This window comes from Photinus pyralis, unplaced genomic scaffold, assembly GCF_008802855.1.
Source record: "Photinus pyralis isolate 1611_PpyrPB1 unplaced genomic scaffold, Ppyr1.3 Ppyr1.4_LG8, whole genome shotgun sequence".
In the NCBI taxonomy this organism is placed as follows: domain Eukaryota; kingdom Metazoa; phylum Arthropoda; class Insecta; order Coleoptera; family Lampyridae; genus Photinus; species Photinus pyralis.
In genome coordinates this window covers 35,071,434-35,086,444 of record NW_022170819.1, presented here as the reverse complement: position 1 = coordinate 35,086,444, position 15,011 = coordinate 35,071,434, and the positions used below count along the sequence as shown (strand labels likewise).

The 15,011-nt window shown below is 36.0% G+C and overlaps 2 protein-coding genes across 2 annotated transcripts; both read right to left on the bottom strand.

Moving 5' to 3' along the window:
• Window positions 1-2,825: 2,825 nt before the first annotated feature.
• LOC116178555 lies at window positions 2,826-3,973 on the bottom strand. The gene is made up of 3 exons (XM_031498087.1): window positions 3,772-3,973; window positions 3,528-3,724; window positions 2,826-3,478 (listed from the first exon to the last, which is right to left on the bottom strand). Exons 1-3 carry the CDS (start codon window positions 3,854-3,856, stop codon window positions 3,086-3,088), a joined length of 675 nt encoding a protein of 224 aa, XP_031353947.1. The 5' UTR covers window positions 3,857-3,973; the 3' UTR covers window positions 2,826-3,085.
• Window positions 3,974-7,473: 3,500 nt separating this feature from the next.
• LOC116178545 lies at window positions 7,474-8,628 on the bottom strand. Its single transcript, XM_031498066.1, has 3 exons — window positions 8,486-8,628; window positions 8,250-8,443; window positions 7,474-8,199 (listed from the first exon to the last, which is right to left on the bottom strand). Exons 1-3 carry the CDS (start codon window positions 8,589-8,591, stop codon window positions 7,552-7,554), a joined length of 948 nt encoding a protein of 315 aa, XP_031353926.1. The 5' UTR covers window positions 8,592-8,628; the 3' UTR covers window positions 7,474-7,551.
• Window positions 8,629-15,011: the final 6,383 nt, after the last annotated feature.

Below are 15,011 nucleotides of genomic sequence, written 5' to 3'. Positions count from 1 at the left end.
AAAGTATTTTGCATTAAACAACAAAAGAAAATTGTAAAAGAATATTCGTATAATTTATAAAAATTAGAAAAATAAGGAATGCTTTACAACATTGAAGTAATACGTTACTATCTAATCGAGAAATAGTTATACAATCAAAATGTTACTAACGCATTAAAAAATTAATATTAATGATTTGAATAAATACATGCTGGAATGAAACAGTAAAACTCAATATTGAATTATATTATGTTAAACTTTTGAAAATTGGGAGGGGGGGGGGGTGAACACACGTTCTACCCTTCATGGTATTCTATAATCGAAATGAATTGGTATGTACTAACACCCCTTTTCGCGATCAATGGGTAACAGGGCGAAAGGGAGTGGGAGGTAGAAATGGATTTTATCTTTCATGATCTCAACAAAAGGAACCGTTTCTCTACCAAGTACCGCACTTCTTTCTTATCAAAAGAGGGGGATGGGGGGAACTGGTTTTATCCTCCATGGTACTCTAATGAAAGGTCTCTTCGGCCCCTTATCGTGATCGGATATCATTCCCTTTACTTCAAGAACATATTGTCGGAGGAGGGTCTGGAAGAAAAATATCATCGTGATACCATGGCATGGTGAAGTCAATACTTTAACAGGGAATATCTCGAAAAGGGTTTGTCGGAGGAAAATACTCTCAAAGGCAAAATCAATCGTCTGGACGAGACATATCTATTGGCGATGTCAAACATTTCAGTGCAAATATCTGCAGAACGGAGTGTCAGAGAAGGGTACTCTTAAATGGCGGAAAGGTCGTCACCTACTGGCGATGTACAAACTTAATTGGAAATATCTCGAAAATTCAATATTTCGGAGAATTTCTCTAAGGTGGTCTTTAAATGTTTATGTGTAAAGAGCCCCCTCATCCCCATTAATCATTTACTAAGAAAGTAAACATCGATAAATATAACATGTTACTATGTATGAGAAAGTTCATATTGCGCAGTCTAGGCATGTGCACATTTGTTTTTTAATATATGCGATATGTTTGCCTTTACTAGAAGCATCGGTGATTAAAATTTTAGACACATCTACGCGTCAAACGGACGGATGGACATAGAAAGTGACTTCAACTCGGTTGCGCTAAAAATTTTACTTTTCAAGAAAACTAACGGTGGTATAACGCTTAAAGGGGAATTATCCACTAATTACGAACTCGTTTAATTCCAAAATTAAATCAATTATCGTAACTTACCCAATTTCTTATCTTCAGTTCCAGATGTGTTTGCTCTAGGGTAGTCCCCAGTACGCGTTCCACAGAATATGAGCAGGTCCAATGTTGATTAAAACTTGTAATTATTATGCTTAGATCTACGCCATAAACTCGAAATTACAACTAAAGCTAGAAACTAAAACCCAACTAAGAACAAAAAGCCTGAAAGAAATCACATCCGTTGAACCCAAAAAAATTAACATATCTCCAATTAGTAAGAGGGTTATTAGCACGATTGCCTTGGTCCACACTCCATTTAAAGCGAAAAGAATTCATCAAAAGAATGCAATGATAACAATTGCGGTAGCAGGTGACGGCCTCTTACGTATATAATAAATCCGATTTAAAGCCTCCAAAATGGGAGAAAAGTGTAAATATGAGTATATTTCAAAATTTGCAATTAAACCATAACATACACTCCTGTTAAAAGTTGCCGTCTACGAACGTGCTCTCAAAATAATGAAGGCAAAGAGAACAAATGCACATTCCAAACTCGCTGTAAAGACGCACCAATAGAAATTCGACACAAGAAATATTATTCCATTGGAAAACACAGTGGTCCTCGAACAAAAATTACAATTAAATGAAAGTACAGATGGATAGACCGACAGGCTGACATAATTTCAAACAGTTTGAAGATTGGGCTACTAGATCAAAAGTTACAGTCCTTTGAATTTTTTTTTGAAATTTGTTTTTTGTCCATAACTTTTTATTGAGAGGTCTAATCGAAAACGTACGAATTGTTTTGGATTCTAGGCACCAAAATTAATAAGAAAAAGTGTTTTCCCGAGAAATTTTGGTGCAGTCGATTTTTGGTAAAAAAGGAAGGTTATACACTTCCTTTTTTTGAGGCCCGAAAAAAAATTGTCTCAGATCGACCCGGAAAAAAAATTTTCTTATAGAATTTGGCTCGTAGAATCCATAATTTCAAACAGTTCCATGATTGGGCTACTAGTTCAAAAGTTACAGCCCTTTGAATTTTCTTTCGAAATTGGTTTCTAGTCTATAACTTTTGATTGAGAAGTCTGATCGAAAAAGTACGAATTGTTTGGATTCTACGCACCAAAATTAATAAGAAAAAGTGTTTTCCCGAGAAATTTTGGTGTAGTCGATTTTTGGTAAAAAAAAGGAAGGTTAAGTATTCAAATACTATGCGAAGTATTCGAATACTTCCCAAAGTATTCAAATACCTTGCGAAGTATTCGAATACTAAATATTTGTGAAAGTATTTGAGCTACAAATACAAATACTGTTTCCATAAAAGTATTTAACTACAAAGTATTTGAATACTTTAAAGGATTTGAATACTAAAAAGTATTTACAAAATCGAATACTGCCCAGCTCTGCTTGGAGCAAAGCGCTCGAAAAGCTCTCAAGTGACCTAAATATACCATGCATACCATACAATAACGTTTTGGTTACTTTTGTTCTGAAACCGAGATCCTTCCTGTGCATGAAAAAAAAACGAAAAATGCTCATTGGCTCAATGTGTTAATTTTTTGTCTTGTTTTGTTCATTTTTGTTTCTTTTCTATTTTATGAGAACTTCTTTCTTTAGCTATTAACGTATTATTTATTCAATTATTTGTTTATTTATTTATTTATAATTTGTGTAGGTATTTATTTCATACAGTTTTGATTATTTACTATCAAGTTTTGCCTATATAAATATTCTTGCTTTGAATTTAGGTAAAAATTTCAAATTTATGAATAAGAATCAATTACTTAGTTAATATTAATTAATCAAACCGATACGTAGTCGATCTTTTGCGACATCACTGGTATCTTACACAAAAACGTTATCAAGCGCCAACTGATAATACAGAAAAATCAAAGTACCTAAAGGTCAAAAATTAAAGTTAATAACTACATTTCCCCCATCGCATTCCCCATTTTGTTTGGAAAACGATATTTCGGTCACGTTTTCTGGCAGATTATCCAAATATTCCACGCTTTCGATAACTTCTGTAACTTCGGTTTCTTCAGGCGGTGCGAATGAAAGAACCTCAAATTCGGTTAATCGAACAACTCGGTTTTCATGAACGGCGTGCAGCCATATCGTATTCTTATGATCGACAACAACTTTTCCAACAATCCTTTCGTCATCATGAATTCCTCTCCCGATAAAGATATCGGAATCTCCTTCAGATCCCCCAACAATGTATCTACCGTTTGATTTAAAAAGAAAACTGGATGTTGATTCCCACCTCAACTGCGTTGGATTATTCGAGCATAAGATCTGCAAGACTAGCTGGTTAATGGTTTGCTTTGGAGAAGTGGTTTGTTACCATAACATTATTAGCGGCTGTATGTCGCGAATTTCCCCATTCAAAAACCGCTTCTCGCCTTCCTGCTACTATTTCGCCTGGAACCAGTAGATCCCTGTATAACACTTGGGCTATGTAAATCGCGTCTTCGGCGTTGTTCGTACCAACCCTATAGGCATCGTGAGGTATTTTCCCTTTATACACTTTCCAGTGGTACGCTGTAAAATGAGTGTTAATAAGTTGGTCCAAAAAACGCACCCTCTACCTTCATCTATACGTGGAACAGCTGAAGACCACGTGAGATAGAAGCATATGGTGAACAAGAAACTACCTAGTAGAAGCCTGGACATTGTGTACCAAATACATATAATCTTGTGTTAATTTATCTCACTCGGTATGATAATGTGGATGCTGTTCTTGACCTCCGAACTCGTCGTTGCATAACGTTTTGGCATTGGGAATCAAACTGGTCAGCTTTTATATAGCCCAAATGTGGTTGCTTAATTGCAATACAGATTGTTCTGATTCTGTGATACTTGGTATTCTATGGATGGGGAAAATCCAATGAGTTCACTTAGCTTCACATGATTTGTTTATCATTGAAATAACGCAATTTGGATTATCCCAAATGAGGGAAAGTATGCCTGATGAAACATTTCTAAAAAAAATTTACTTACACGACGTGTCAACCAAACCAACTTTCGGCAAATTAAAAATATTACCTTGGCCAGCACAGATACCACCCGCACATATGCACATGCGTGATTCTACCCAAAAGCTTTTCAGCTCTTCTTTTTATGTCTAAGAATATGAGTACCAAATTTGGTTCCAAACGATTCATTTAGCCGGAAATGAGAGTACAGACAGAAAGACCGACATCATCGAGATTTTGTTTAATTTGGGTTTCTGGTGGTGAAAAACGTGTAATTCTATCAAAAAAGTAGGGGGCTGTATATGATCACCCGGTATCTAGAAGCGTTTTAAGTTAGGCACTTCGTTACGAAAAAGTCGTTTGTAACCGTCCCCTCAAGATATTTCAATTATCTTTGTTGCGTCCGAAAGCTCTTGGCGCAAATTAATATTTTAGAATTTCAGCCACGTTATACCATTATTTGCAGGTTTTTGTTTCTTATGGTAAATCAAAACGAGCATTAAAACAGCAAAGGCCATGTAGGTTGACGCCGTTATCACGTCGATAAGCGACCTTTTTGCCGATCTGAGAAATTCCAATTACCAATATGTGTTAAACAGATTACCGACTTTAAACATTTCAATACGGTCAATTAAGTAAATGCAATTAATATTACCTAAATAAATGTGTTGCAGTAAACAGCATCCGATTAAGTCGTGGAGGGTCTCAAAAGAAACGCTCTTAATTAATTTGAGTTTTAAGACCAGTTACAGATTTTTAGAACGCCAGCACGCCGCGCGCACAATGATTGAAAGAAGTTGTAATTTTTTGCCTTTGGGTGTTTAACCGAAACGTAAGAAATCCTTTACCTTTTTTCAAGTTACGTACGTAAGTACCGTAATTGTTAGCTTTTTGTTACATTCCGTTTCATTAATTATAGGGGGTGGGGGTGGGGGGGGGTATTGTTTCGCTTGCCTGCATTTGCTTTATCGTAGATACCGTTACCGAATTCATTTATTTACCATTCCCGCTTAGGGAAATTGCTCTGCGTTGTAATTTTGTTTTAGCATTCACCAGTAGCCTTCTGCCGCTTTCCCTTTAGAAATCCTGCAGCTGCCGTCCTGCTCCGTTTGAGTTTGCCAGAGGCTTCCGTAACCGATGCACCCAAACCGCTGCTACCGTCGACCTTGACCAGGAGCAAAGCCGTACGCTTGGTGACGTTCGAGTCCGTCCGTCCGTTCTGCTTACAGAAAACCGAAGTTGCCGCAGACCGCCGCTACTTTCGTGCTCTCACATCAAATGATTTTTTTAATGAAGAGAAGCGGCTTATCCACAAAGAATTAGTAATCATTCTTCGCATCAATCAATTTCCTCGTGTTCTTCTGATTCTTTTCACATTGTTGAAATGTTTGGGATTCTTCTGTTGCTTCAGATTGTACCGATTCTTCCAAATGTTCACTTTCAAGTTCTGTGGAATTTAATCTACAGTTTATAACAGTTCCTCAGATTCATCGCATACCTTTGGATGAGATTTACCGGTTTCTTCCGTATCTTCGAACTTCTTCTATTCATCAGATCCCACGAATTTCTTCAGGTTTCAGATTCCCCTTAAGTATTACATTTATTTGAAATTTTTTGATCAGATTTTTTTATTGATTTCGACTTTTCTGATTCTGTCAGTTGATAAGATTCTTTCAAATTTTGCATTTCTTCGAAATTCTTCAATCCTCAATTTATTTGAATTCTTTCTATTTCTTCAGACGGTATTCAATTTTTTGTGATGCAGGTTTTTTGTATTTTTTGGATTGTTCAGTTTCTTTAAGCCCTTGGGATCCTTTCGTTCCTTCAGATTTTTCCAATTGTTCCGATTCTTCATTGCATGTCTATATTTTCCGTTTGTTCAATTTTAATGCGGTCAGATACTTCCGCATCTTCGAATTCTTCCAATTTTTTAGAAACACAAGTAATCAATTTTCTAAAATCTTCTAGATCCATACAACTTTTTCACTTCTTAGGTACTTTTTTTTAATTCCTTAGATCCCTCAAATTGCAAGACTCTTCAGTGATATTATTCAAATTTTGTACGCAAAATCGTCCTGAAACCTTCATGTTCATGCCTACTTTCTGTAAGGAAATTTTAGTTTCCATGACAGAGGCAGAGCAGACTACGTGTCCTGCCGCTTGTCACTGTACTGGCCGCAGAATGTCACTTTACCGGCCGCATTTCTGACATTTCCAAATGTCTATAATGACTCCTGTCATCACTGACAGATTGACATTAATCAAAAGTTCTATATAAAAATTGAAATTTTATTTTAAATACGATTTCGGGTAAAATTTAATACAATACTCGTGAGTAAAATGACATTACCTGACTCAGAAATGAAAGTACTCGGCCCCACTTCAATATTTCCTTTTATGTAAATAACTATTTTGATTTTTCAAATATTCCAGATTCTTAAGATTCTATGCTTCCCTTTCTTCAAATTATTCCAATTACGGGGTGTTAACATTCTCCAGGCACATAAGGTTTTTCAGATTACTGAAGTTGAATTTTTCCGATTCTTCATATTATTCATATTCGTCAGTCATTTCAAAGGATGACCTTTTCACAAAAAAGGTCAACAGTTGTCGTTTCCGTCGGTGGGATCAAAATTTGAAGCTCGAATATCTCAAAAATTAAAATCGGAAAAGGCTACTAAAGTTTCTGTGAGCTCAGTCGTTACCTACGAAAGTTTCTGTTAAAAAAGTTCTTGTGTAATTTTTAAAAACATTGAGAGCTTCAAAAGTTTTTATGAATCTTAAAAAATCAATCACAACTATTCTAGTGTCTACAAGGGTAACCTGGTTAGCTTTTTAAGAGACCCTCGGGTTCTTCAAGAGCTTTTCAAAAAGTTTAAGACTCTTTAAGGCCTTCAAGGACTCCTTTAAACCCATTCAGATCAGTCGGGTCTTTAAGGTAACTTTTGAAGGTTATGAAACTTTCACGAATTAAAACATGCACGAAAAATAAACCTCATGGGATACTATAAGACCCATTTTTTATTTTATTCTAAGGGTGCGCCATGAAACTGTGCTCGAAATGACTAGATGACGCTGAAGTAGGGAGGAAATATAAATTTGGGAACGTTTGGCGAAAGCATTCTGGACTCAGTTTATACTTGAAAACAAATTTGACTTGGTCTTCTAAATTTAAAATCACGGACCGAAATCATCTTGTCAATATTTAATCTTTTATATAACCAAAAATGATCCTGCGTTGTCTGATCGAGGACGATTTAAGATCAATCCCGTAGAAAAAGGTCCTCTTAAAAGGATTGTCAAACTGAATCCACATAAAGTGAAGCAAATTTTATTATAATCACACAAAATAGATATACATTAAAAACTCTGCCTGAAAGATTCATATTCATATCAATTAAAGTTAATAATTACAGTCCCTTTGCTGCACGTACATTTTTCATTATTTGTAAGCGTAACGGACCTAGGTTTTTGCGAAGTGGATAAACCTCGGGATAAATGGTCTTCTTTATATAAACGTGGTCGCGGTGAAGTCGAAGGTCGGAGGCTGTTGAACCGTTCATCAATCCACGATCTGGTAGGTCGCCAATTTCTATAGTAAGGACGTGGAGGAGTAACCGGCATGTATCTGTGGAATCGTGGCTCCAGAGGGTAGTACGGTTTTGAAGTGTGGAATAATTGATCATAATGTTCAGTCGACACCCTTGATCGATAATCGGCTTCTGAGCGTGGCCTTGGAGATGTGACGTGGTAAACGCTCGTGAAAGCGGTCGTTGGAGACGCAGACCTCCTCGCAACCCTTAAAACTTCGAAATTTCTCTTCCGCAGCGCTTGGGAACCGTAAGTCGTATGTAAGACAACCGGATCAGAACCATGGACTATCACTTTCCCGACCACTGGATCTCCATGCTCCCATGATCTACCAATAAACACCTTGTTCCCACTCTCGTATCCCCCAACAATATAATCGTCGTCAATGGAAAAATCGTCGGTGTTAGTTTCTACCCACTCCAGTGCATTTGGGTTATCAGTGCAAAATATCTACAAACTTATTAGCTCAACAGCAAAATAATAGTCAGAAAATGGCCAACCTTAATATTAGTGGATGACTCCCTTTCCGCATTTCCATATTCGTAAATGGCATCTGTGGTCACAGAGTGATCTATGACTCCTGGAATCAGTAAGTCCCCATGCAACACTTGAGCAATGTACTGAGGCTCAACTCCAAAACTAGCAGGAAACGCATCTTTGGGTATCCGATTATTGTAATCCCGCCAGTAATAACCTGAAATGTTCCCTAAATTATAATCGGAGAGCTGCAACGTACCTTCGGGGTCGAGTTCGGAGTCTTCAAGTGTCGATTCTGTGTTCGCCTCGCAAGTGAAACCCTTGACCAGCAGACACAGTGAAACGAATAATGGACGAACGTGCATCTTCTAGGACGACCAACTGCAAAATAATACCTAATGAAATAGCCGTGACTCTTCCTTCTATCTTATTAAGCGCTTATTATCTGTTTCGATAAAGTGGTTTCCGTTTGAGCGTCAATTTTTATCCCACGCAAAATCTCTAAAAGAGAAGCAGATTCATGGGCAAAAATTACTAAATTTCCTGAACAGATAATTTTCACCGGAACCGAATTGGTGGAAAAAATGACAAAGTGAATCTTTTTGTTGCAGATTACATAATCAGTATGATACTGTAAGAGGTAGTGCCAGGATGTCGTATAAGAGACAAACATTTTCTGCCAAAAAACCGATAGAAAAACAAGATACGAAAAATCGCATACGATTTTCAGCAGGGGATTTTTTTTACACTCGGCTCGCATTCGGAAACCAGACTTTTAATCCGGCTTACATTCAATAGCACTAATTCTTGAACTCGTAGAAATGGATTGGCGAAGGTTTCACATCGCTGTATCTTTTCGTTCTCGAGTTAGACGAGGAACAGACGGGCGGACAAAACCATCACACGGGGGGCTTTTTCTTTCGAAAAATTCCCCTAAAAAGGTTGCATTTGGGATCTTTTTGAAATTGAAGTTTGAATTCTTTCTCTTCTCTTTAATTATTTATGTTCAAAGGAGCTAATACTAATATGAAACGGTCCTTAAATAGATTGATTTATCACAGGTTAATTATTATTTATCACTACTTGAACTCAAATTAATAGTATATTATATACCGCGGGACTGAAGTAGTACTTTTAATCCCGAAGGTAAAGTTTATGGCCCGACCGAAGGGAGGGCCATAATTTACCTGAGGGATTAAGACCCCTACTTCAGTCGCAAGGTATATACCTACGATATTTTTCGTACTTCCGAAACTGAAACACTTAATATGTATGGAGTTAGCGAACGCGTTCTTTCAAAAGATCTCTGCTTAACAAGTTACCATAGGAACGGTGCGTTGGTACGACAATCCCTATGCTATGGTAACAAAAATAATTTGGAAACTGTCATTGCTAGTGTCATAATTTTGGTGGTGGGTGACAAAGGTGTATTTGATATTGATAAAAGAGCAGCCAAAGTAGGTAAAGAATTGATACCACCGAAATCCAAAAAACTCTAAGAGCAGCAGTACGATGCGTTTAAGAAGTAGTGCCGCGTACAAAATGTGGAACAACCTACTGAAATTGCCTTGTTAGTAATTTCATCCTTCCGGGATTTTCGTCCAAATTTAATCCCGGCGGGACAAAAAGTGACACTTCAGTACTTGTCATAATGGAGTGAAGTTGTCACTTTAGTCTCGGAAGTACGAAAAAGATATTTATGACACGCGGGCGCGAATTTCACTATTTATCACTTCGGTATAGATGTTGAGACTGAAACTAAACACGATTCAATTTGTTTATATGTAGCTATAACGATAAACTTGCTCAAAAATCTAGAATAAATCTTTCACAGAAATAATGGGACCCATCCTATTTCATTCTCTATCTCCGGTGACTAATCCTTTATCGACTTGACGGCGCCTCGAGAAAGTTCTAGAAGAATCGCTACAGTACGAATCGATATTGTTTAGGCTATTGTGTAAGAAAAGTAAATGGTTAACAAAAGAATCTGGCGATTTCCAATATTTCAGTACTTTTGATGCATTTTGGAATTCATATTTTCGTTCAAAATATTTTGGTTTAAAATGAATGACCATTTTCAGATTTGTTATGAACACGTCGAATATTCCAGTAGTTTGCCATTTAATCGCCTTTTACGACAGACAGAGGGACCACCATCAGGGGTATTCCTAATTCCCTTTCCCGCCCACCGGGATGGTTTATATTGTTGTACTAACATAATTCGTTTTAGAAAAATACTACACCCAATAAAACCGCAATTTAAAATGCAAAGTGCACCATCAATACTTTAAATGTCATTTTCGTGTGTTTAAATGGAAATTGTACATAGGGGCTTTCCCGCGAGCCACCTTCTCGTTTTTTAAATAAATGAGAAAGTGTCCAAGTGCGCTATACCTACACTGCGTCCAAGATAAAAACGGGGATCTGGGATATACAAAGACAGCCAAATTACCTACTTAAATTAGGAAAAAGTTGCGCAATTAAAGAGTAATTATCATGCTGTAAAAAAATCCAGAAAATTTCGATCCGATTTTATTTTTAATTTTTTCTGGTTGATATTTGAACATACAAAAAAATGAAAAAAGAATTTCAGTGAGTAACTTTTACGCATTTTCCATAAATTGATCAATACTTCCAAAAGCTCATAACGGTCTATTTATGTATACAAAGAAAATATAGCACTGCGCAATATGCGCATGCGCACAAGTGGTATTTAAAATATGCGATATGTTGGCCTTTACTAGAAAAATCTTTTGCTAAAATTTCAAACAAATATCTTTATAAATAAATCCGTTTTGCGCGGTTGCACCATCCTGTTGAAACCAAGTTTCCAACTTTTGATTTTTTTTGTCCGTTTCGTTATATTCGTAATGATGATTTATAGAATATACCTATATTATATCGGGAGATCCTGAACTTTACTCAAATTTTTGCGTAGGTACTTCATTTGGAAAAGGAACCATAACCGTGGACCGTTCAAAGTTTATTGTGGTAGAGTTTGAAATGTGTCGCCTAAGGTTTGGGTTTAAATTGAACCTTAAAACCTTAAAAGGCCATGTCAGAATGCCAGTGATAAGTATAGTCATAAAAACCAGTATATCTAAGACACAAAGGACAAGAGCTGCAGTCAGCACGAGATGAAGGAGTAACATATGCAGCGGAGAATCAAACTGCATGCGGTACTCCCTCCAAGGAATAGTTAAATCGAACCATACACAGAGCAACAACACTCCCATAATAACAAACTTGTACCTATCGTGAATACATAAATGAATAAGTAATAAAACAATATAAAGGCATAACCACACGTACACTATACTAACCCCCAGGTTCTATGCTAACTTCACACTACAATAACGTACGGAAATAAAATCGACCCGGAGACGTTTAAAAAAGCCCAATGGAATGGCTATTCCCCCAAACCTAAACGAGATCTCTCTTCAATTTGAAATCGCAAAATGGCACGTGATCAAACATCTAAAGCAGGACCCCCTTACGTCAGTTGTAACAGCGGTATACGCCGCAGTACAGTATACAGAAGGAAAGGGAAATAAATACTGTCTATGGCCCCTTTCTTGACTCAGCAGATATAAGAAAGATACAATTGCTGCAAAATTCCTGTCTAAGACTTATATTTGGAGTCAGGAAATTTGAACCAATTAGTTACAAATTAAAGGAATTAAAATGGTTTAATATGAAAAATCGGAGGTTTTTGCATGCTGCCACGGTATTCCATAATATTATAATCAACAGGTCGCCATCTTATCTGTATGAAAAGATCGCCTTTAGGACGGATGTCCATAATCTGAATTTAAGGTTTAAGGGGCTATTAACACCGCCAACACATGTTACTCAACTTTTTAAACGTTCCTTTTCCTATTGCATTGCAAGTATTTACAATAACTTACCCGAAAACCTTAAAAAACTTTCTTTAATTTCATTCAAGTGTAAGCTACGGAAATTCCTGCTTGAAAATCAGTCACGTGCCTAAACTTCAAATATTGTTTTTTTTATTATACCTGAATCACAATCTCCGTTTTAAACACTCAAATGCGTGCGAAAAAGGGCCTTAAAAACACACGTGCTTTAAAGTTGCTAAGTAACGATACTTCAAGTATGACTTTTGAAACTGTCATCTGGATGCAATAAAAAATCCTCTTAGGTCGCTTTCTGTAAATGCAGAACATTTCTTTGGCTTTTGTACCTATCTTTTGGTTGAAGCTTTCACAAACGCGCGTAATTTAGGGTATGCTTCCAAATCTGTTCCACTTTTTAATCGCAGCATTGCTTTAAAGTTTTGAATGAATGCACCAAAATATAGAAGATTTAAATACCTTTGACATTTCCTTCATATATGCCAGCATTATCGATGCATTTAAGACTTTATTCGTAAGTAACTTCCTATTCCATCCATGGAAACAACTTTTCATATTATTTATAATAGGCTTTACTGGATTTGGATTTTACACCTACCAACGTTTGTTTAGATTTTACAACAATCGATTTAATGGACGGTGTATTATCTTTTTCAACGGAAATCGTTTAATTCACAAAGACGATGATTTTTATAAGCAAACGTCAAGTGACATTTCCATGGCAATCGTGAAATTACGAACACCCAGCCCACTTAATTAGACATGTATTCGAGTATAACGTCAATATGATTTCATTGAATTTCCTATTTTTAAATTATACTGCAGGTATAATAAAAAATACTATAAGATACACGTGTATAATTGGTCTTTAAAGCACTTGCAACGTTAAAGGCACTCCGCTTTGCGTCGTGCCCTTAAACTCGTTGCGCGTGCTTTAAAGACTTGATTATACACTTGTATCTTAATATACTATTTTTTTTTGTTACATTTTTTTTGTCTAGTTCACATTCATACTTTTTTATTTATTTTAATTTAGTAATTCTAATTAGTTTTCATACCAAATAGAATATGTCTATACTAGGTATCGGAATAATTTCTAGGGTTAAGTGTAAGAACAGGCAGCGGTTTTTCTGCTGCACTGAACTTCGCCCTTGCTTGGAAGTCCTTTGGTTATTTTTTTTTCTATTTCCTCAAATAAAGGCAATATTATTATTATTATTAAATCACTGAAATGGTCAAAAGTTTGTTTAATAACGATTGTTATTGTTGTGAAAGCTCGGAAATTGACTCAAAGTAATTACTTTGCAAGAATAAACTTTGAAAATGGTAGTTCATCGGGTAAAATCGCCGGCCTATGTGGCGCGGATGTGCAACTGCGGTAGGTACTAAGGGAGAATTGAGTTGAGTTCAGAGAGGATGCTTGGCTGAAACCCCGCCCACTTGAAAATAAAGTCCAAAACTAAATAAATGAATAAAAATAAAAATAGGGTAGGAAAAAAAGAACCTGCCAAGAAAAAACCAGCCAGAAAATTTATATTAAACTGAATAGCAAAATTAATTGGTTGTAACGACATAATAAATTATCACAACAATATATTAACAAAGCACCCATCGACATACTCATACATAAACATAAGCAAAATAAGTGTATACCATGCGGTAGGCTCCGGGAGGTGACATATTTGCACCAACTTAGCAAAAGGTTGACACAAAAGCAACATTGTTATTATACATGTCAAGAGTCAGCAAAAATAATCAATTAGCAGTATCAGCAAAGAATTCAACAAAAAAAACCGGTTATGCATAATTAAAAGCTCAAAAAGACGCTGAAGAACCTACAAAAAATCCTTCCCTTATTTCCCGAAATATGACCTACATTTGATGCTCATATCACTGCATATGTACGTTTGACTTATCACGGGATAGAGAACAAAATGCTGCAATGCGCATCAATGAAGTTGTAGGTTGTGCACGACTCATTTCATATCTAAATCTAATAAAAATACAAGCCTACACTTAACGTGAATTTAAAACGGCGATGCATAATGCAAAACATAAATCAGGAGCCGCTGGGAAAATTAATACAAAAATTTGCTGTGGCTAACACAGATACCACTCGCACACCTACGATTCTGCCCTTTTAATATGTGTACCAAATTTGGTTCCAATCCGGCGAGACATCGTTAAGGGTGGGTTCTAAACGTGACGAGGCGTCGTCTCAAATAAATGCAGCAAACTAAACATCACGTTAAGGATAAACGCACAGGCACAGTATATACAAATGGTGCACTCCTGTTGAATCGTAAGACTTTGTAATATGCTTTTTACTCGTAGGTGATATGGTAAGATACAACAGATCGGAATTAAACGAAACATAGGAAACAGGATAAGCGTCTTTATAAAAACTTATCATATTCTTAAGATATAAAAGGAAGTGGATCGGCACCATTAGCTTTCAGAGGGTTGCCAGCATGCTAACATGTAATGAAAGTATGTTATTACGTTTATTTATGTAAATTGCATAAGAATTCACAAAATAAATACGTTTACGATTAATAAATAAAAATCCAACCATTAAGACTAAACTTAACTAATTAAAATCTAAAAAAATACAAAATATTATGACATATAAATGACACTGCTTAAACTATTGGCAGTATGAAATGAGTTACAATATGAATAGTCGAATAATATAACTAATAGATTAAATAGAATAACTAGGGTTGTACGACGATGGGACTGTCAAAATTACATACTTTAAGTAAATTCGTAAATTAAACTAAAAACAAAGAAGACGCTAGGTTTAGCAAGTGACAAGCGAAACATATCAAACGCTTTTCACTAATAAAAATATCACATACAATAACTATCACAAATTAACAATAGGTAAAATAAAAACTGATTCGA

Excerpts from the sequence above, each read along its gene's own strand:
- LOC116178555 (XM_031498087.1), bottom strand. The coding sequence starts at position 3,856 with ATGTCCAGGCTTCTACTAGGTAGTTTCTTGTTCACCATATGCTTCTAT. Across the intron at positions 3,725-3,771 it reads TGTTCCACGTATAGATGAAG|CGTACCACTGGAAAGTGTAT; the intron begins GTAGAGGGTGCG and ends CTCATTTTACAG. Across the intron at positions 3,479-3,527 it reads CAGCCGCTAATAATGTTATG|ATCTTATGCTCGAATAATCC; the intron begins GTAACAAACCAC and ends CTAGTCTTGCAG.
- LOC116178545 (XM_031498066.1), bottom strand. The coding sequence starts at position 8,591 with ATGCACGTTCGTCCATTATTCGTTTCACTGTGTCTGCTGGTCAAGGGT. Across the intron at positions 8,444-8,485 it reads CTCCGAACTCGACCCCGAAG|GTTATTACTGGCGGGATTAC; the intron begins GTACGTTGCAGC and ends GGAACATTTCAG. Across the intron at positions 8,200-8,249 it reads AGTCATCCACTAATATTAAG|ATATTTTGCACTGATAACCC; the intron begins GTTGGCCATTTT and ends ATAAGTTTGTAG.